At 30.9% G+C, this 23,148-nt stretch overlaps 1 protein-coding gene across 6 annotated transcripts in view; it reads left to right on the top strand.

The window, feature by feature from the left end:
- The window catches only part of bru1 (bruno 1), a 971,893-nt gene that overhangs the window by 833,281 nt on the left and 115,464 nt on the right, over window positions 1–23,148 (top strand). For all 6 annotated transcript variants that reach the window (XR_011950072.1, XM_072523112.1, XM_072523110.1 and 3 more), the window contains one exon: window positions 22,934–23,113. Coding sequence is in view for 5 of the 6 variants with exons in the window: in XM_072523112.1 (XP_072379213.1) it covers window positions 22,934–23,113 (180 nt within the window). In the remaining variant the exon portion in view is untranslated. The remainder of the gene's footprint in view (window positions 1–22,933; window positions 23,114–23,148) is intronic.

The raw sequence follows: 23,148 nt of genomic DNA, 5'->3' as shown, positions 1-23,148 counted from the left end.
GCAGCTAATTTTTATGTAGATCATTTTGTTAAAATAAAGAACATAATTGATACGTTAACAGATGAAAGTTCCCAATCTCTTTTGGATTCTAAACAAACTTTTCAGAGTAACTTGCTTCAACAAGAACTTTCATTTATAAAATCAAATTTTAGTTTTGTTCAAAAAACAATTACTCAGTTAGAATCACCAAAACTGTCATTGTTCGAAAGTACAGCATTAATAAAAGAATTTGCGTCATGTTGTCGGAACGTTAGAGGTAATATTGGAAAAGATATTTTAAAAAAATTTGAAGCTACTATGGAAAAAAATAAAGGTTACCATATTCTTTCTGAAGTAGTCAGTGTTCTAGCTGGAAATATTTCGGAAACAATTAATTTAGAACCAAATGTTTTGGTTAGTTTGAAAAATGCTCCTGTTACATCAGTTGATGTTGAACGAAGTTTTTCCATATATAAATATATATGTACTCAGACAGAAGCCACAAGTTTTTGTTAGAAAATTTTGAACACCACTTGGTCATTTATTGTTATCATAATTCTAAATAAGTTTATTCATACTTAAAAATGATGTAGTTACTTAAAATAAATGTAAATCTTAATGAATAGTAGGAAATATTTAGTTATGTACACTTTTTTTTTAAATAAAATTGTTACTATTTTACGATTTTTTTATTTATTTGTATGCATATTTTGTAAAATATTTGCATATTTTCGGGTAAACACGTGCATATTTATGCGCATATTTTCTACATTTTTATTTGCATATTTGCCGAAGTCTATTTGCATATTTGCCGAAATTTGATAATTACAAGTTAATAGAATTGCACACCCACACAATTTGTACATCTAATCTCATTCATTGTCTCACAACAGTCACCTTCAAAAATAAAATCTCAGCAAATAACACATATTTCATAAATATATCTCTAGAAGAAATATAAATAACTTTTAAATAACTCAATGGTATAGAACATTACTTTCATCAAACAAACAATTACATTACACCTATCTCTACTTCATTGGATAAAATCTGTCTCCTCAAGAACTTCCCCGTTTACTGTCAAACAATTACAATAGTAGACTTGAGTTCTCCAATCAACAATACAGGATAGTTTGAACCATGTTCTTTCAACCATCAATTAATAGAGTACCGGCATGTAAGTAGGTAATGTTTTATTTATTTGTTCATTTATTAATTCATTACAGCATAATAGACTATTTTACCAATTTGTGGGTCTTACCTTGTCTGCTTAAACATTTTATTCATTTAAAAAAACCACAGACATGTAATATTGGCATAATTACTGTAATTTATATAATTTATATCATCTATCTTTGTTTATCTTTATTAGACAACACCCTAATATGGGTTTATTATTTCAGCATTTATTTAACTTTGAATAGAGACCTGAAGATGCTTTGCATATTGTAGAAAGCGAAACCGGTCGTCTGGATAGTTAAATTAAATTGATTGTGAGTAAGTCTAATTTATTATTTCTTTTACCTTTTGAAATGGACTCACACAAGCAACACATTCATGACTTAATTTAAACATCACGAACGATCGCTTCTCACGAGAAATGATTCCACGAAAAACGTACTACTGTAACTGAAAACCAGCAGTTTTAAACGTTTTAGATCGTGTGTAGTGTAAAATTTTAAATTTAGCGTTATTTAGGCATATTTTAAATGCCTCATATTTGTTGCTAAAACTCAAAAGCTAAATTTCAGGCTATATTTTCTGAAGGTTGGCATATAATAATAAAAATTCCATAGTGACCAGGCAGTGGAAGTGATAAATATTATTGATCTAATGAGAATCGTAAAAAATGGTGTAAAATCCGTAAACGTTTATTTATTTAACACCTTTATAGAAACTGACTTCATTTGCAAATAAATCCAAAAATTGCATACGACAGCTACAAATTTTTGTCGATTGAACAGAAGATATCAAGTTTTTACAGTCGAATTGATATATATTTTATTTAAAATTGATTTGGGACGCGTACCTTTGATCTTTGAAAATCACTGGTCGCTTCAATCGTTGTTTCTGAGAGAACGGTTCATTCCACAGAAAAGTGCTAATAAACATTTGTGTTTAAAATTATCTCGGCAATAATTCTTTATTTAAAACATTTTTTTCTACGGTGTACAGATGCTTGGTAAAACAATTTTTTCCGTTTTTCCTCCACTACGGAGGGTTGTTTTAGGGAGAAACCAGGAGGTAAAATTGGTAAACTTTTTTGCATCTTTTGGGGTCCCCAAATTAACTTTCTTAGCAAAATTCAACTGAGGAAGCTGAGTTTTATGTAGAATGTAGAAAAAGTTAATTTATTTAAATCTCTATCATTTTTTAACGAGAAATTTTGTTTAGAGTAGAAATTGGAACTTTCGGGTAGTTAAGTTGTTGGCGATTTTGAAGTGAAAGGGATTGATACTGCAATATAATTGGTTAAGAGTACAATGTGAAAGTTGAATGCGAGATAATGGCTGTAAGTTGGAGAATGTAAAACCGGAGCTGATCCGTTCTAGAAAGAAAACTTTTTTGTATAGTTTTTCGTTCGCGTAGGCAATAGAACCTTGGTGGTCGACACTCTACACGTATTAATAGATTCGACGATTGCCAAAGACTTTAAAATCTTTTCATTGCGTTCAATAATTACGATATCATATTTATTAGAAATGTAAAAAATGTCCCGCTTATCGTTTCATTTTCCTGTCGTAATAGGTGCAGTTTTGCAATTTTATATAAACCTTGTTATTAAGAGACTTTGTGTTAGTTTTGATTCTCCCCGTATATTTAACCAAGATTCCGCGTACAAAAATACAGATGCTAGGGAACAAATCTCCCTCTTAAGTTTCAACTGCCGACCAAGGCAGCCACACGGGACGTGAATCATCTGATCACGTATTAACAATTGTAAGTTATAATTTTTCTTATACAAAAGCAGAAAGCAAATAAATGATAATTATATTATCTATCAAACAATTTAAAAATACACTGTTTATAATTGCAATTGATCGTATTTTGTGGTTTTAGCTAGTTCTGGATTCTGGATTCCTTGAGAAGTAAACTGCACGAAATATTATTAAAAATCTATTTCCACTTATACTGGATGACGGTCCTTTGTTGTTAAATAGTGGATCATTCTGCCAGAAATCCACCTCCTTTGCTATCATTCTTCGTCTTAACGTGCCTTATCAAGTCTCTTTTACTTAAGAGATTAACACGGCAAGACTCTCTGTCTTGATCTATTCTGAACAGTTGTTCGACTCTCCGTATTTCTGTCCATTCTCGGACAGTCAACTACTCAGTATATTATTTATTTTAATATGTGTGTACCTGAAATATTTAATATAGAAAATATTAATTAGTAGATATATGTTTACGTTGCATATGTTGGTATTAAACAGGTGTTTACATTGCAGAATAAGTTAATGCGATTACAATGTACGTACTGCCAAATAATTAGAGTGTGTATTTTTTATTTCGCTTAATGCTATTTTGCCACATCAAACTGATTAGTTAAACTGATTTGTACATGTTAATGTGAAAATATCAATAGAAGGTACATGTACGTGGTACAACGGTAATTATTTCGACGATATAAGGCTTAAAAAATCAATATTCCACATGATATATAGCTACATACATTATTTATTGATATTTAGTTAGTACACAGTGATAGATAAATTATTATTAACTTTTTTTTTAATTAATACAAATTTTATTTTACACAAAATAGTATGTTTGAAAACAGTGTAATATTGCAAAATTCTTTTTTTAAAAAAATTATATTTATAATATTAGGATATAGTTGTGTATTTTGATCTATTTATTTTATTTATCGTTAAAATATTCAAATTATTGTTTAGAAATTCTTCCCTTTAAAAGAGAATAAATGTACGTTTTTCAAGAAAAACCGTGGCAATATCACATTTTTTTCATACGTATGTTTTTTATATGGAAAATATTTGTTATGCTTCTGATATTTTTGATTTAATTTAATATGTGTTCAATTTCACTCATACTGTTCCATGACTCATTACTTCATCAATTACATTAACTATCTCTACCACTTTTCTCTTATTTCGATTCAATTTTCAAGTTAACCCTACCTACAAGTTCAGATTTTGGCCCAGCTTATAACTGTTTTTATATTTTGGCCCAGCTTATAATTATCTCTGCTTATGACTATTTTTTCGGTTGACATCTTAACTGCTGAGTTTAAGAAATATCTCGGTCTCTTGGAATTGCACATGCGTCTTGTCATCACAAATGCATGGTTACAATAAATTTTAACACTGAGGGCATGCCACTATCTCACTATTAAGGATATTATTAGCGGAAATAAAATGTTTAACCTACAGCTATTCTGTTACAAATGATATACAAATATCATTTTTATCCCACGATCCGAGGTCTTGCCTAATCTTTCCACAGCAAGACATGAATCTTAGATTATTCGAGATTCCTCATTCGAGATTTACATTGCAATTTTATTCCAGATATTTGGATTACTGCGTATTGGCTACACCACTTTACCAACTAAAATCATCGAAAAATTTAATAGTTACCGTCAACCATTACGATTTACTTCTGAAGTGGAAAATTCGTACTGAATGGTATACTAAACACACCTGGTCTGCAAGATATATTAATTTTTATTCGTATTACCCCATTTCCCAAAAAATCGGTAGTAACAGGTCTTAACGATAGAGCGATACAATTGTCAGATGTAGAATACAGAAAACGTTTAATTAAAAAAAGAAAAACAAGCACTGTTAAAAATTATTGCCCTCGCCATCTTATTCACAAAATCTTTAAATCTAGAATACGTAGAGATTACAATAATACCAATAATTCAGCAAAAAATAAACCTAATCCAAGCATCTACTCAAGTTTGCCATAAATAAAAGGTTTATCTGAACAATTTAAATATTTATTTTAAAAAACATAATATACAAATAGCATATAAAAGATATATCCTTACTATTAAATATTTCAGCATATTTAAAAGTAAAACTCTTCTATCGAAAAAAACACACATAGTCTAGTTTATAAAATGCCATGTAAAAACTGTCAAGGAGTTTATATTGGCCAAACAAGTCAGCGCCTACATTCTAGATTAAATTCGCATAAATATAACAAAAAGAATACGACAGCTCTTACCAAACATCACAAACAACAAGATCACACTTTCACTTTTGTCGAGTCACAAAAAAGGATAACATTACGAATTGGTAAATTGGGCAATATCTAGATAGGAACATTTTTAAAATTTATATTTATTGAAGGTTATTCAAAGATTTTGTTGCAGACATTTTAGTGAATACGATACTTATTTCGACCGCACTACGCTTAAATGTCACTGCTGTGAAGTTAGGTGTTAAATGTTTATCCCAAACGTAAATACAAATCTACAGTAGTTTAAATATTTTATTGCATGTCAGTATTTTGTGTCGTGAAGGTACTGATCATTTCTTGTTAGTCACTAATGCGGTATAAAAAGGAAAATGTAATTCTGATCACGTTTTGAAAACGGTTTCTGTCATAAATGTCAAAGAATTAATAATTTATATTTTATTTTTTTCTGTTATTTTCTTTTTCCCTGTATACATCCGTATATGCATGTTTAAATTCTTACTTGACGTCGTTTTCATTTATTTTTTGGAAGAATTATCAATTTATTGATATCGTGTACATTGGCCATCTGATTTGGAACCAATATACTCTCTTTCCTGACAATTCATTTACCATCTTATTATTTTACCGACAAAACAATTTTCCTTGGAAACAGATTGATTCTATAACACCTGGTTAGACTGCCTTTTCGCCCGTACTTTAAGATCTCGCAAAAACAGGGATATTAATTTTGTTGCTGTTATTCCGCTCAATTACTCCAAAATGTTATGAAGTGTAAAATGAAGCTGTTCGCAATGAAAGATCCTAATAACTAGTAAATAAAATTTAAGAGGTATTAAATTTAATACGTGTTATTATAAATTCATCGAAAAGTACTGGATTCGTTTGCTGTTAAAACAATTATTATTTTAAAGACTTATTAATAATATATTATATTATATTTTCCGCATTCACCAGAAAACGTCCAAATGTACATTCACTTGGCATATGCCTATGCTTAAACATTACACACTTGAGAAAGTGAGGGTATTTTTAGTATGCAAACATTCAAAACCTCATGGAGTAGATAAATGATGAGCGTAATTGCTGTTTGTCATGCCAGACTCGTTTTTTGATGTTTTTATTTGACTTATTTCTCCACGAGATATATGGCAAGCTATTTTGTATTACTTCGAGGTTTCTATATAAATCGTAAGCTAGTGAGTTGCATTGATTTATATAATAAATATTCCTAGTATTCCAATTCAAAATAAAAAACCACTTTTGTATTTATTATTTGCTAGTGATTATATTGTGGAAAATTATCCATATAGTACGTCGTACAAAAATATTTATTTCACAATACTATTGAAAAAAATACAAATCTATATTTATAGTACAGCCTGCAAAACAAGAAATAATAGGGAATAATTCAATAATTCTATTTTTTTTGCTTTGTAGTTTATTGTTTTATTTATAATCGTAGTCCCTATGGGAGTAATAGGATATTACTTATACAGATTATTTGTTGTATATCCGTAAAGTATATTCCACTGGAAATCCATTCTACTTAGGGTGTCCATTCGTTTCGGATATTAGCCATAGGTACATTAGTTTCATATTAAATCAAGTTCTTAGATTTTGAATCCAGTGTTTTCTTTATTCTTGACCGCTTTCGTCGTAATGTTTTTTTTTGAAACAATTTTGTAGAAAATCTATTTTGCTTGATTTAATTATTGTATTCAAAATTTTGCGTCCTTCCCATTTTTATAAGGATTACTTCATGTTAGTAATATGATCAACCGAAGAAACTCGGAGAATACGTCCGTAGCACTAAATTTCAAATGCTTTCAATTTCCGGGAGACATATTATACGATACCGTTTAATTAACTTGTTGCTTACATGTAAAAAATGGGAAAATGCAAAAGACGGTGTTCCGATCAACTACTTTTATCAATCTCTATATCACTCTTGAATTTCAGTAGGTAGCGTGATACTCGTACTTATGTCGTTTAGCCAGACACGGAACATCTATTTTTATATTTCGCTGGAACTGTCATGTTAAAATAGTGAAAGTGGCAATCTTGTTTCAATGACATGAGCAGATGTTGTGATTAATAATCTATAGTAGTATTAAAAAATATGTTTAACCAATTATCAGTACAATTTAATTCCAACGTAAATATTTGAATTTATTTATTGTGATTTTCTTAATATTATTTTAATCATAAAACCAAATATATATACTTTTGTTTACAATAATTTTTATGTTAGATAATTTTCTCTAGATATTGACCTGTTTTGTTCAGTATTAAAGACAGGTCTGTTCTATTATATGACCGTACATTTGGTTGTACTCTTCACTCATTTTATATCGTGTACGTTTCAATTACATTTTTTTTTAAATGTTAATCAAATCCAAAGGCAAAACGTATTTGGAGTTCACATGTGTGGAGATTGTAATAAGTGGTAGGTGAAATATTCTCTGTTAATAGTTTTCTCAGACAATATTTACCCATTTAATTAATAAAAAACTCATCAATTAATACGTAACTAGAAATACAATAGATATACAGTATGCGTCTCTGTCTTCCCCTTTCCCATACCGAACACATATATACTTTTAATGTACCTTGGATGACCAATGTCGGCCTCTTCTATAACCGATATGTACCTTAGATGACCGATTTCCAGCCAATGGTAAGGTTCGCGATTAAGTTTACTTAACCACTAAAAAAGAGATGTTTCAGTTTTTATGAATATAAAGATGCCAATATTAAGTTTACATTTGGTATGTTTAGATGGTATAAGTGCTATATTTAGATGGCACGTATACTTATATAACAATATAAAGAAAATGGTCTAATGTAAGTATATCAGCTTGATTATGCACGAAGAGTGATAGTAGAAAAATACTTTTTAGTACATCAATGTAGGGGCAGTATCTTTAGGAGAAAATATATAGAAGGTAGAACGGAAAAAGTATCTTACGCAAGATACTGCTCCTACATCGATGTTTAGAAAGGTATTTTTCCTACAACACTACCGGGGCATAAGCATACTTTTAACGATTGACTTTATATCGGTATGTAAGTATACTTGCACTATACTTATATACTTATAATTGATATTTTATAACCTATAGCAACTATAACATGTTTGTTTTTATTGGTTAAATAAAAGTAATTGCTAGTAGACATTTCCTTTTTTTTTCTTACGTATTAAAACTGGACTCGCATATTCAAACAAATATTCTTATGTTCATACACTTAAACGAACGCAAATAGGATCATATGGCATCTAGTATACCATTTGAAACTCCTTTTGAGTTCTTTTCAATAAAACCTACATAACTATCGAGATATAAAAAAAAATTAATTTAAGAAATCCTTTATAAAATTTATAATAATATAAAAGAACCCTTTTGGGCTAGATCACAGAATGTTTCCTAAATTACTGTTCCATTATCAGTGCTTTTATCTGAAATAAGTATTACCACTTTAATTAAAGCAAACGTAAAGGTTACATTTTGCTTAAGGTTAGAGCAAATGTGGTTGGTTTAATACTCAAAATTTATTCATGAATGATGCCACTAAATATACTAAATAGGTATAAGGGTAAATACCCTTTAAATGGTGTTAAATTAGTTTGAAATTACATTGCTACTGATAATGTTATAGGATGTTTAAGTTTTAAATGAAATTTACTTCATGGCAACGTAAGACTCCCACACTGTGGTTTCTGGTACTGAGACGATGTCTCTATGAGGATCTGTAGGTAGCAACTGATCAACGCTTTAGAACGGATGCCTAAACAAAGCAGTCAATGTAACCAGAAGTATATGTATAAATGTGACTACAGCTAGCGATGTGTATAATTGAAATAGGTATGCCTCTAGAAAATAATATTGCGGTTAAAGTGCAATCTACTCTGAAGGTTTGTTAGAAACATTGTAGATGAAGTGTTGTTATAGATAAGATGAAGTTAGAGAAATGTTTTGATTACAGATAGGCAAAAATCAATATATATATATATATATATATATATATATATATATATATATATATATATATATATATATGTCTAATTCATCGAACTGAATAATGAACTGAAAAATTAACAAATAAGGCCCAGTGTGTTTTAAGTTAACATTTAGCATCTATAATTTGGATGGTAGATATGTGTAAGATGCTGGGTTACTGATTATCAAAGAATGAGGTGTTGGCTGTTGGATACAATTTAATGCGAGTAGGTGTATGAATGAATATATGAATTGAATTAAATGTTACTGTAATTTTATATTACCTAAATATAAATTATATTGTATGATTGATCTGTAGATGGATTTTGGAAAAAGTACATGAGACATAAGGGTAACCAACATTTGGTATCTAAGAAATATAATGTGTTTGAGGTTCTGAATTCATGACTATTAGAGAGATAGAGATATTTACTGAGTTATGTATGGATCCATGGATGAATGAAGGATAACTCTATTTAGCTAAAGGACAAGTTGTGATTTTATGTGTTGGAATTGTGAGTGAGAGTAATAACTGAAAAAGAGACTGAGATTTGCAGAGGTCTAACATCAAAACATAATAATAATACGAATAAACAAACGACGATTATGGTAATCTCAAACAATTTAATAGCAAGATAAAAAAGAAAGATGGAGGGCAAAATAAGTTAGGCTGATAGGAATTTTGACTGCTTAGAATATTGATAGTCGATTCGATGGCTGTGTGGGCCCAGCGCACTCACCTCGATGTGAGTCGTCTAGAGGTTTTACAGTTTAAATGTGGGCGTAAGCCAGAAAACCAAAAAATTTTATATAGTTGTGTTAAATGAAAAATGCATCATGCATCGGGTGGGCCGATATATGTGCAGCACTGTAAGAGATATAAACTAACAGCTTGGTGTCACTTATTTATTGCTTATTACCAGGAGGCATTAAGAGGCTAGAAAACGGAAAAATACCCAGCAATACTGATATTAGTCAATTGTATGGAATGTCTATGGAGATACAAAAGCAGAAATTGTCCCACAGGTACTTAAAGCCTGCAGAATGTCTTAAATGTATAATCGCTTTTAATGTACACGTACGCCTACATACTATAGCCAATATTTATAAGGTGACAATGAGGCCCGTTATTACCTATACTGTAGATAAAAAACTGCTACAAAGAAACCAAAAAGATTAACTGAAACTTAGAAAATAAATATATTCAAGGATATCATAAAAAAACAATATGAGCAAACAACGTGACGTATTAGGCAGAATTTTAACATAGAGAACATAAACGACTGGCTTCTGGACATAAAAAATTAGTGGATTAAAAAATAGCACAAAATAAATCACCTAACGGTCGAAGTACAAGGATACCAAGAAAAAGAAGAGTTATGGTTCATAAAATATGTTGAAGAGAGTGTTGGGAGCACAGATATGCTACGTTAGTTACTCATCCCATTGTTTGTTTTTTTAATTGTCAGTCTGACCCAAATTTTGGTCCTAAGGACCTCTACCTCACGGAGTAGCACTTTTTACTTTAGAAGAGATTGGTTTTACTCACATGGAGTGACTTTCTCGTACATCAGAAGGCGAACCGAACAAGTCTAGGATCGTTGCCCACAACAGCTTAATCTTTTTGATTACCTTTATGGATACTTAAAGAGCTGTTCTTGCTTGATAGATACTATAATATACTAAGAGTAAATACAAGCTTTAAAAGTTTTTATATTTTATTATTGTTTTACTTTTAGAGTGGTTGTTATTTCTATTATTTTGAAATGCCTCGATACCGAAATAATTTTCGAATATATTCAACAGCATTATTAGTACTTGCGTGTTTAAAACACATAAAACATAGTTTTATTAAAAAAAGTATATTAAAAATATATTTTTTATATACATAATTATTAATGTCAACCGCATTATGGAAACATGATCATGTAATAAAATAAAATGACGTAATGCCACACTTTTCTACCTTCTCGACGCACGCCAGTCTCCGTTTATGCATGACTAAAATGTGGTCTGTTTTTACACGTTTATCTTCCTGCTTTTATTTTATGAATTCTAAGTGTCTGGTAGCTTATTACTATTATCGACAAGTGTGTAATTGAAGCCAAAAATAACTCGTGTTTCCTGTAAGGAGTGCTTTAGAAACTACAGAGGCGATATGTAATCCTCATGATTATAGTCAGTGAATCGGATTTTTAGACGTTTCGGTATCGTTTTGGTATAAGTTGAGGATGAGTTTTAATAAGAGCAGTTATATTAAATTAAATGATAAAATATTATTAAAAGTTCTTCTACTCTTTAAAAACAACCTTAATAGTTTTAACATAATTTCTGCTCATCTGATGAGTCATAGTCATACCTAGTCAACAAACATGAGTCAACATTATATTGTACCTATTTATTTAATAATTTCAAGTTTGTAGGTTATCTGATAAAATCTAAAAACATGCTTATATAAGCATTTTTCTTGAATATTTTTTTTTCGTACGAGTGTTACTAAAACGTATACAATCAGAAAAACGTGAAAAAGTGCATATATTAGACACGTTTTATTTTTTAAATACATGTATATAGAATGAAAAAAAATTAACACATTTATAAATATTACAATTACGATCACTCATTTCTCAAGTGAATGATTAATAAAAAGACTACATTTAAATTCAAACCGTTCGTAATTCACGGTATATTTCACTTTTTGCTATATTGAAAATCTGACAGGACAAGCTAGGTTACAGATCATATATACTTAGCTATATTTATTAAAAATCTATGGGCCTAATAAGTAGTTTTAAATCAGAAAAGTTAGAAAAGGGTGCGTTTTAGCACCTAACATTTTTGATATATATGGTGAATTTGGTACTACACAAATGGAAGATACAGAGCAAGAAATACTGCAGCTTTGGCGAAAAATTCAGTTAAAAAGCAAGAAAGTGGGTCCAAAAATTAACAAGAGTAAGACAAAGATAAAAGTATCACACCAACTTTATAAGTTTATTCGCAATTTTTGTGTAAAAGAAACCGTTCTCTCAGAAACAACACTTAAAGTTTCACGCGAAAAATCAATTTTAAATAAAATCTGTATCAACTTGACGGTAAAAATTCGATTTCTTTTGATCAGAGTATCGAATTCCAATTGACAAAAATCAAAGTAAATAGTGCTTTTGTATGCAATTTTTGTTTTTGTCGCAAATGAAGTCAGTTTCTTTAAATCTGTTCAATAAATAAACTGCGCGATTTCTTATGATTTTCATAATATCATCAAAATTTATCACTTTCATTGACCGGTCGTAGTGGAATTTTTATTGTTATGGCCCAATATTTAAAACCTATAACAAGAAACTTTGATTTTGAGTTTTGGCAACAAATATGAGGCTTTTGAAATATGCCTTAAAAACGCAGATTTTAAACTTTCACATTACTGATGATCCCATGGCACAGGAAATGCCTTCTTGAAGACGGTATTTGGTGAAATTTGTAGCTGAATTGTGTAGTTTCAAAAAAGTACTTGCGTTATCGAAAAGAAGAAGTTTTAAATATTTTAGATCGACTGTAATGTGAAAGTTTAAAGATTAAGCTTTTTTAGGCATGTTTCAAATGGCTCACATGTGTTGCCAATTCTCAACCGCAATTTCATTCTATAGGTTTTGAAAATTAAGGTCTAAGAATTGAAATACTATAATGATCGATCGATGAAAGTAATACATTTTATTAATCTCATGAGAATCGTAAAAAATCGCAACGTTTCCTTTATAAAAACTGACTTCATTTGCGGGAAAACACAAAAATTGCATACGAAAGCTGCACTTTTTACCTTTAAAACGCATTTTGATTTTTGTCAATAATTTATTTCGACATTCAAAACCGCCGGTTGCTCTACGCGTTGTTTCTGAGAGAACGGTTCATTTTACACAAAAAATGATAATAAACATTTTTGTTCAAAATTATGTTTTCTTCAAAAAATGTACTTTGTTTAAAACATTTGATAACTTGTTTAAAAGATTTTTTTCTACTGCTTTCAGATTCTTGATAAATCGATTTTTTTTCGTTTTCCCCCTTCGCGAGGGATTTGAGCAAGCAGCCGGGTTGTAGAAATGGTAAACTTTCCCAGTCCAAAAATTGATATTCTGAGCACAATTCAACTTGTTCGTATAATTTTTAAAGATTCAGTGGCATATTCTTCTGAGACAGCTGGAGTATCAATATTTTTGTATGGTGCAGAAACTTGGAGTCTTCGGTCACACGATCTCCAGAAGATCGATTCATTTGAAATTTGGAGTTGGAGAATAATGCTCCGAATATCCTGGGTTGCTCATCGTACAAACAATTCGATTTTAAACCAGCTTTTAATAATACAACAAGGCTGTCTATAACCTGCCCAAAGCGAATTTTTCAGTTCGAATAATCTTTTAGACGAAAATAATGTAAGACCAAATCCGGCATTCAACAGGCCGTTGATTCTACGAAATGATTAGAGCAAAATAGAAATCAATGGATATATCTAGTTAATGGTATTCGGGGAAATAACGATCCGCAGTTGTGGTGTAACTACAAGAGGAGCAAAGAGCTCCTTCTGCTTGAAGGAATATTCAAAAATGTATTTACATGTATTTAAACATTAATGTAATAATATATTAATAGGTTTACAAGCAGAATTTATATTTGCCAATTGATTCACTTTTTCGTTTCGTCTCACTCTTATGTCTGATACTACCGAAACAAAAGATGTTCCTTTTTCTAAAAATATATTATTTCTATTTCAATTGTTAAAGCTGGGGTTATTAATGTATATTGGTCTTTATCCCTGGTAAGATATTTAAAAAATCTGTTGTAAGGACGTAATTTTTTGGTCTACTAGTTGTGAAGAAAGTTAAGACTTCCAAAATATCTGTGCTTTCGACTGTAAGTAAACTACACTTGCAAACAAAAAAATCGACAATAAAGTAAATTTTTAACTACGCTGTTTGGCCAGTGTATATTCACATATATGTAAAATTAAAAGTAAAATATCGTGAACAGAAGTAATTTTTATTGTAATGACACCAATATTTGTAAAGTTAGTAAGTAAAGAACATAACAAAGATAACTTAATATTGTATGTGAGAAAACATGTTATAAATCAAAGTCATTATGTAATGAATATAAAAGTAAAATAACATAAAAAATAAAAATTAATACTCCTCCTTTGCGTTGAGTATATTCTCCTCTGCGTTGTATTACACGTTCCATGCGATTTCTTAACAACCTTATCAAGTTTCTGACTGATTCCTGAGGAATCGCTTCCCACTCTTTATCTAATGAAGTTTTTAGCTCTGCCATTGTCGCTGGTGCTGGATTACGGACCCGAACTCTACGTTTAAATTCATCCCATAGATGCTCGATGGGATTCATATCCGGACTCAATGGAGACCAATCCATTGTTGTTATATTGGTGTTGGCGCATTAGTATAAAGCCGTCGCCTATGTAGCAACTAAGGAACACCATGGTCTTGTAGAATATCCGTAATGTAACGATCCGCTATCAAACCTCCTCCGCGACCACCACCGGGCACGAACCCAAGCTCTGTTTTCCTTCTAAAGATATACCACCCCAAAACATACACGAACCATCTCCATAGCTCACTGTTTCGACACTGCAGCACTGGGCCTCCGTTAAACGCGTCGTCTTCTGTCATTGTTATACAAGCACCGTCGACTCTCATCAGAGAATAAAACTCTACTCCATTGGCCAAGGTCCCAATTCACGTGTTCTCGGGCAAACTTAAGTCGAACTTTAAGTGTTAGCTCGTCTGGGAGTCAAAGTGGCAGTCTTAAGTCTTCTCCTAACTGTCCACTGTGTGTACGAGGTGACACCTCGTACATTCCTTAAAGATTGTTGAAGCTTAACTCCTGTCGCGTGCCGATTACGCAAGGCACTCAGGACAATGACGCGATCGTCCCCCTCTGTCGTTACTCGTCGCCGACCCGAACCTGGTCGTCGACTGTAGCTATCGGTCTCCTGGAATTGACGGTAAGCCCTTAAGACCGCAGACTGCGTTATAAGTAGGCGACCAGTGTTGCAGTTTCGCAACTGTTAATAAACATTTATTAAATATTAAGACTTTGTGGTAGTTTTGATTCTCCCCGTATATCAAAATTCCATGTACAAGGGTGCATTTGTGTTAAAAACTACATATTACGAGACGGGCCATCTGCAAAATGACACACATTTGAGATAAGAATAGGAAGAGTCGAGTTTTATCTCTCAAACCACACACATGTGTGTGCGTTTGGGTTAAGAAGAGTACCTTACCACTTGCCATCGGTCCTTTAACCGAGGAAGTCGGTTTGATGTAAAAAAGTTGCAATTATGAATTTTGTGGTTCCTGGTGTACGTCGATGAAGACGTCGTTGGTGCTGTGATTTATGGGGTAAGCTACAATACACCATAATTTTGTTGCTGCATATATCAAGTACGTTTACTTGATATATAGATGTCATATTTGCTTCGAACTTTTTATCAGTTGTGCCGCGATCGCTTTTGAACTTTATTCAGAACATTTAACGTTATTACTTTTACGTAGATTTGTATATTTTTCATATTGTAATAATTTCATTCTTTTCTTTTTGTATGTATATCACAGGGTTGTGTATTTTATTACCTAATATTAACTCATAATGTGTATTATGAGTATACTTTTGAATTGAGTTTATTAATTTGTTTTTATACGACATATATATTCATATTTTTATTTTTTTTTTGTATAATATTATCTCTATCTATAACGTGGTATATATACAATCGACAGTTTTGTTTTGTTTATGGTTCTCTTTTTGTGTGTAAGTTTTTACTACATATATTCTTCTTCTTTTAAGTTTATATTCTTCTTTATTTATAATTGTATATGGGGTTATGTATATTTATGGCTTATTTCACTTCTTGTTTAAAATAGAGTTATATACAGTCCACTGGTTTTCATTTCTTTTCTTTTATTTTAATATACATACCCAATCTAAAAAGGGGGAAACCAGCGTGTTCTAGATTGAACAAAATATCTTCTCTCCCCCTTCAGGATGACCCCAATTGTTATATTGAGGTCATCGTATGTGCAGAACGCAACAACCAGCGACAGTCCTCTGACTATAGCCCTCTAGTCATAATGCAATTATCTGTACCACCGACAAATTCTAGAGGTCTACATTTCATAGAACTCGCCCGTTACAATGCTGCATTCCCTGTGCCATACAAAAATAGGCAAATTTTACAACACGGTTCCAATTTGCGTAAAAGAAATATTTTTTGGAAGCTCTATAATAGACAATATTTTTTTGCATTAGTTGTTTTAATTCAAAGTAACAAAACATAAAATTATTAAGCATAAACATTCATCAAGTGAGTCGATTTTTTTGCTCTCAAGTGTACAAATTGTAGGTATGGTTAAATTATGGACTATAATATTAAGCTGTCTATACCATTATGTCTGTACATTTTGTAGTATAGATGGATTAGTAAAAACTTGAAAATAGTTAAATAATGGACGATAATTCGCGCTTAAAATAGATGATTAATTATAGTCAATTTCGTACTTGACTTGGGATACTTTAATAAGGTGCTGAAGTTGTTTTCTTGTGTCCATGTCTAAGTTAAATACCATGTTTATATAGGAATAAGTCACAATTGATTGTAATGACAATTACATTTTACCTAAAAATTTGACGTTTAGATTTTCACTCCGGAAATCGTTCTGAAAAAAATATTATTAAATAATTTTGTTGAAAACGGTATATAACCTCTAAGATTGTCGGCAATGTTATGTCACGTCAACAAAATTGGAGGTTGATTCACTTTTGCCCACCAGGCACCAGCCATATTTGGCTGAAAAGATGGATGTTTTGCCTCATGGAAATTTCAAACTCTGATTATTCAAGTGTTCGGTATTGTTAATATGTGTTGTATATGTTTGTATGTGTGTAGAGTGTTCCTGTTTAATGAGTGTGTGTTGTATGTTGCATATAATATATTGTGTACCATAGAGTATGATGTGTACAAAGAATTTCTTATTATGCTATTGTTGGTATATTCTTATTCATGTTTAAGTTTTGGAAACCAATAGCCTGCTACATTCTGCAGACGGGTTTGCTACACATTTTTCTTCATTGAGTAGGACAAGCGCTGCTTTTTTGATTTTCATTTTTTCAGATCTATTTCTTTCATAAGTCTTGTTGCATTTTTCCATTGTACTCTATGTTCTTTGTGCCAGGCATGTTTGCATATCTGTGATCTGTCGAAGTTCCTGTTTTTGATGTATGTTTCATGCTGATTTATCTTCACACTGAATGGTCTTGCGGATTCTCCCACATAGAAGTTGTTGCAACATGCGGTCAAACATATAATCTACTGCCAGAGATTTATAAAACTCACCTGGTATATACGATATACAGGTAACTAAATTAGAAAAAAGATCATGACCTAACAACAGTTAACTCAACTAATTTATCTCACGTTCTTAGAACTTTGCCAGCAAACAAAACAAAGCACGTGCCGGCCAACGAAATTTGTTTTCACGTTTATTAACAATTAATTTTACTTACCCAGACTATTATGAAATAACCACTGTTTAGAGTAAGTTTTTAACAAGATTAGCAGAATAAATTCCGACACCAGGTAATGCAATAAGTCAGTGAAATCACTTTGTATCTGACTTTGGCATAGATCTCAAGGCAACAGTAAATTACGGTTATTTACTGTCTACCTGCTTGTAAAATTACACAAAAATAATTAATTTTACAAGTGCGTGGTACCAACATAAAATTGGTAATATTGATGAGTGCAAGGAATCGAGGTTTAAGGTCAATTATTTCATTTTAATTATTGTTGCCTACAAATAAAAAGCCTGATGTGTTGTATAAACACATTCAAAAACTTACAAAACGTAGAGAAATTTGTTTTGTTTTTTGATTGCATAGACATAGGTATAAACTCCATTTATTGAAACACCGAGAAGCTAACATTTGAGAAAAATCTAAATTAATTTTTAATGGAATTAGATTTCAAGAATATTCATAGCCTTATTATCATTGTTAAGAACCATATTCCAGTAGGACTAAAGCTCAACACGTACTTATATCAGATTTATATGTCTAATCGTGTTCCGATTTTGGAAACATCAATGTTAAGATTGAGAATAAAAGAGTAAAATTCAAAAATATGTAACACGTAGTTTTTCGACGTGCTACATATTTTAGTAAGTTAATTATATTCATTTGTTTCAGCCATTTTTCTTATTATACTATGAACATAAATAAAAAATAATACCAACTTTGTCAAAACAAAAATTGAACTCGGCTGTGGCTCATTTCTTTCAGTCACTTGTCTTACTATACAAAGAGCATGAATGAAAAACAATACCAACTTAATCAAAACAAAAATTTAAATCAACTGTAGCTAAGATTGCAATACGTCTAGTTTTCGACCATATTCTGGTTTTTTTCATGTTCGTTCGGTCAAGAAAATCTGGGTAAATCGTTTTAAGCATTGAAAACTTCGCTTAAAATTGATACAATTTTTTATCAACCGAGATCTTTATTTAACTCTACGATATCGCATGATCAAATGCTATATACATAGGAAAATGCGCCCTGATATGGACATTCCGCTGCATTCTAAAAAGTCCATGGACTGGCCATGTTTTTTAAGTCCATGTTTTGGCCAAAAAGTTTTAAGACGTATGAATAGAGATCGTAAACTTATAAAAATTATTAACAACGGAAAATATCTTATCTTGTGTGGGTATATATTCAGACACGGGAGATATAAGTTCCTTCGACTAATAATGAAAGGAAAAATAGAAGAAAATCGTAATTCTGGTAGACGACAAATCTACTGCGTAACGTCATGAATCGGACATTACTAGACTTCCAAACCCTGATAACAAAAGGACAGGATAGAAATGATTTGTGAAGTCATCACCAACCTCCATTAGAGATGAACCTACCTAAAGAAGAAGAATCTTCTGTTATAAATACTGTGCTATGATGCATTTGCAAATCTGGCATGCACACTTCGCTTCCGCAAACCCGGATGCACTCCGTCAGTCTACTTGCGTGCTTAGTTGAGTAACTAATTGGTTACAAGAGTAGTTACATCTCCCTTTGAACTATATCAACGTCATGGCATCAATATTTCATTATTTCTGTTTGTTTCGTGTTTATCAGTGGGTGTCAAAAGGGAAGACGAGGAAGCACATACCAGAATAGTAATTCCATGTAAAAAAATAGAAAGAGTTTGCTACTATAATGTTGACTGTAAATTAAAATTTTCTTTGTTAACCAAATGTGACAAAGACAATACAAAGAGCCATTGTGATTTTTTGAAAGATGAAAGCATTAACCCACCACGTTGCGTCAAAAAAGTGAAGAGTGTGAAAGTGCTGCAAAAATTTAGCAGGTAAAGTAAAAAAGTTAGTATTGCTCAATTAACTGAGGTTTATTATAGTACGCATGCACTTCATTTCTTACGTTGTTTAAGATTGCCCCTTAAAGTATCAAAGCAAGTAATTAAGGATTCAGACATCGTAAAAATGACAGCTCACTAAATGTACTGTTTTGGTAAACCAAATTGTATTTCCATATTCAATGGAACTGTTGCAGGACGATTTAAATAATTATATTCCCTTTTCGTTGCAACTTATACCGCAAATAAAGAAAATGCAAAATTCAACATGATTTCAACCAAAATTAACAAACAATGCGTCTGTTAATTTCGTAGTCAATATTTCCGTTTTTTTTTTTTAATTGACGTGTGAAGAAAACAACAACAGTAACAAATCATTTGGCATGTTCCTACAAGGTAGCTTAGTTTGTTAAAAGCTCTGAATATGATTCATTTATAGTGGGGACCATTGAAAAAAGTACTTTTTAGAACGTTCCTGTTCTGAGTTAGTTCTGATAATTACCATATAGCTCTTTTGTCTACCTCATCAGAGCAAGAAAATGAAGTTTCGAGTTAAGCTAATCCTAGTTACAATGTATATTTGTATTTAGTGAAAGGACTCTAAAGAGAAACCATGTCAATTCTTTATATTCCTCAGTAATAGATAATATAAAAACTAATATTAGTGACAATTACTTCTATGTGTGTATTGAGGAAACCACTGATTCGTCAGGAAGATATATAGCTCATTTTTTAATGATTGGTGCTGCGATCAAATCTTACCAAAATCTTATTTAATTTCATGCAAGTAATTAAAAATACATCTTTGCATCAATATCACATTTTTTAGAAGAAGAAAATCAATTTTTTTTTCTTCCTGTAGCTGTTCCCAGCCATAAATTATTGCTTTTTTATCCGATGCTGCGCCATATATGGTCAAGTCAGGACAAAATTTAAAAATATTGTATACCAACTTAATAGACGTTACTTGTTTAGCACATGGAATTAACAAAGTTGTGGAAGAAATTAGAAAAAAGTTTCCTTTTTTAATTTTAACTCTCTAAAATTATACTCATAAAAGTATTCCTCAAATCTCCTATAAGAATTTAACTTAAAAAAAATGCTTTCAAATATTCCACTTCCACCAGAATCCATTCTAAGATGATGGAGAACATGGTTGGAAGCCTTTTTTTTATTCAGACTATTTCGTACATTTAAAAAAATATAAATGTCGCTTTAACGGATGAACGTTCCTAATATCTGCTAGATGCAAACATTTTTAAAAACAACGTTCTTCAGCAGTAACTTTCATTAACTGAATCAAATTTTAGTTTGCTTCAAACAACTATTACTCAATTAGCATCATCAAAGTTGTCCGTGGTAGAAAGCATAGCGTTAATAATAGAAATTAGATCAGTTTGTCAAAATGTTAAAGGTGACACTGGAAAAGATATTTTTCAATGGTTTTCAGAAACTTACTGAGGTAGCTGACGCTCTTATTGGTAATTTTAGCGAAGAAGTAGATTTAGAAATAAATATTTTTGTGAATTTAAAATATGGTTCCATTACATCTGTTGATGTGGAAAGAACTTTCTCAATTTACAAATATATGTGCACAAATAGAAGCCATAAGTTTTTATTGGAACTTGTTAAAAACATTTGATAATTTATTATTACCATAATTGTAAGGAATAGTACTTTACTTTTTTACTACTTTGTTTTAAATTTATTTACCTTGTATTCTAATTATTAAAATAAAAATTAATTTATACACCATTATTAAATATATGTTTCCATTAAAAATATGCATATTTTCTTAAAAATGCATATTTAATGCATATTTTTGGGTAAATTAGTGCATATTTATGTGCATATTTTTCACTTTTTGTTTGCATATTTGCCCAAGTCTACTAATCATACTCCCGATACTGAATATATATGATCGAACTTTTTCACAATTTAACATAGGTCTATTAATTTTTTATTCAGAACTATGTCTCATAAATTTCGAAAAAGAAGTTCAATAGATGTCTATGATTTAATATATTTTAAGAACTATTTGCTGTGTAAGATTTTACTGTATGACTTTATATAAAAATATTTTATCATCACTTTAATTATCATTGAAATGATTATTATAACACTAACGTTAATGGCATTCATTATTTTTTCTCTTTCAGCAACATATAACTAATTATTCGATAACATATAATGATTTAATTGTACATGACATAATTGTTGCTGAAATATGCAGATATATCTGTTCGTCGTAAACTATAAGCCAATAATATATTGACGTGGAGACGATTACTTTCACCAAATAATTTTTCCAATAAATAAATTTTTCTTAAAAAATATTAAAAATAAAACTTTCTTTATAGATAAATCAACTATGTTTCTATAAAAAATAGTTATGTATTTTCTTTCATTAATCACTAAAGCTAAAAGTGTAGTCTCTGCATTAGGTAACGGAAGAGAAATTGAAAATGAGGTTGAACAGAATAATTGAGCAGACTGCACTGTGGATGAATGAAAAAAATTAAAGAGGATCTAGTTCCACTTTTTGTAAAGAGTGCCGACATGTATGTAGGGCTTTATGATCCAAAAATATACCTCCAAAATTATGAAAGTTCAGAGAGGGTACTTCCCAGGGTATATAGTTTTTATTGATTAAATAACCACCGCCAAATCGCTTTTTAAAGTTTTAATATTTGTACTCCGAACTAAAATTTGTACCCCTTTAAAAGTTGCTAAAATATTTTTATGACGAACTGTGCTGGGGGTTGTAATACCTCACAAATTTTTAAATAAGATGATGGATCTAGATTGTGAGCGGTTTGCATAATTTGGAAGGGATTTCTATTACTGTCATAACCGTCTTTATTTGTTTAATCGATGGATTAGTTACCGACGAGTTGTATATATGGATGGTTAAAACCCCCAGCAAAGGGCTGTAATTATTTTTGCATAAAAGTTGGTTTCCCTCAATATAAAATTTACCGGTTTTGGATTTTTGTTGTTGTATATGTGTTATGATACAAGAAAATATTAAATTTTTCAAAATAAAGTAAAAATACATAATGGGATTGAATGGAGGACCTAGCTTAGGAAGGCCGATATTTAACTCGGGCCGTAGCACAATGATGATGATCATGATGACAAATACTTGGAATAGACACCAGCTAACAGAAGTAGAAGTTCCAGAATAACTTAAAACAGTTACCTGTTACTAGTTCAAACAATTGATCTGGAATAAACCTATGCTATTTTTTAAGATGGAAAAGCTATTGTCCATTAATATTTTCAATGTTTAATGCTTTAATCTTAAAATTCTTGAATAATGTTCTGTGTTTTGAATAATTTTTTTCTATTTCAGAAAGAAAATTATTCGTTGGAATGTTGAGTAAAAAGTTGTGCGAAAACGATGTACGTGCCCTTTTCAACGGATACGGGACTATCGAAGAGTGCACCGTATTAAGAGATCCGGCGGGAAATTCTCGCGGTTGCGCGTTCGTCACTTTCGCCTCCAAACAATCCGCCTTAAGTGCTATCAAAGGTAAGTTTTAGTTTATTAACAATTTTTTGTTTATA

The sequence above is a fragment of the Diabrotica undecimpunctata genome, chromosome 2 (genome assembly GCF_040954645.1).
Source record: "Diabrotica undecimpunctata isolate CICGRU chromosome 2, icDiaUnde3, whole genome shotgun sequence".
In the NCBI taxonomy this organism is placed as follows: Eukaryota; Metazoa; Arthropoda; class Insecta; order Coleoptera; family Chrysomelidae; genus Diabrotica; species Diabrotica undecimpunctata.
This window is presented reverse-complemented; position numbering and strand designations above follow the sequence as displayed.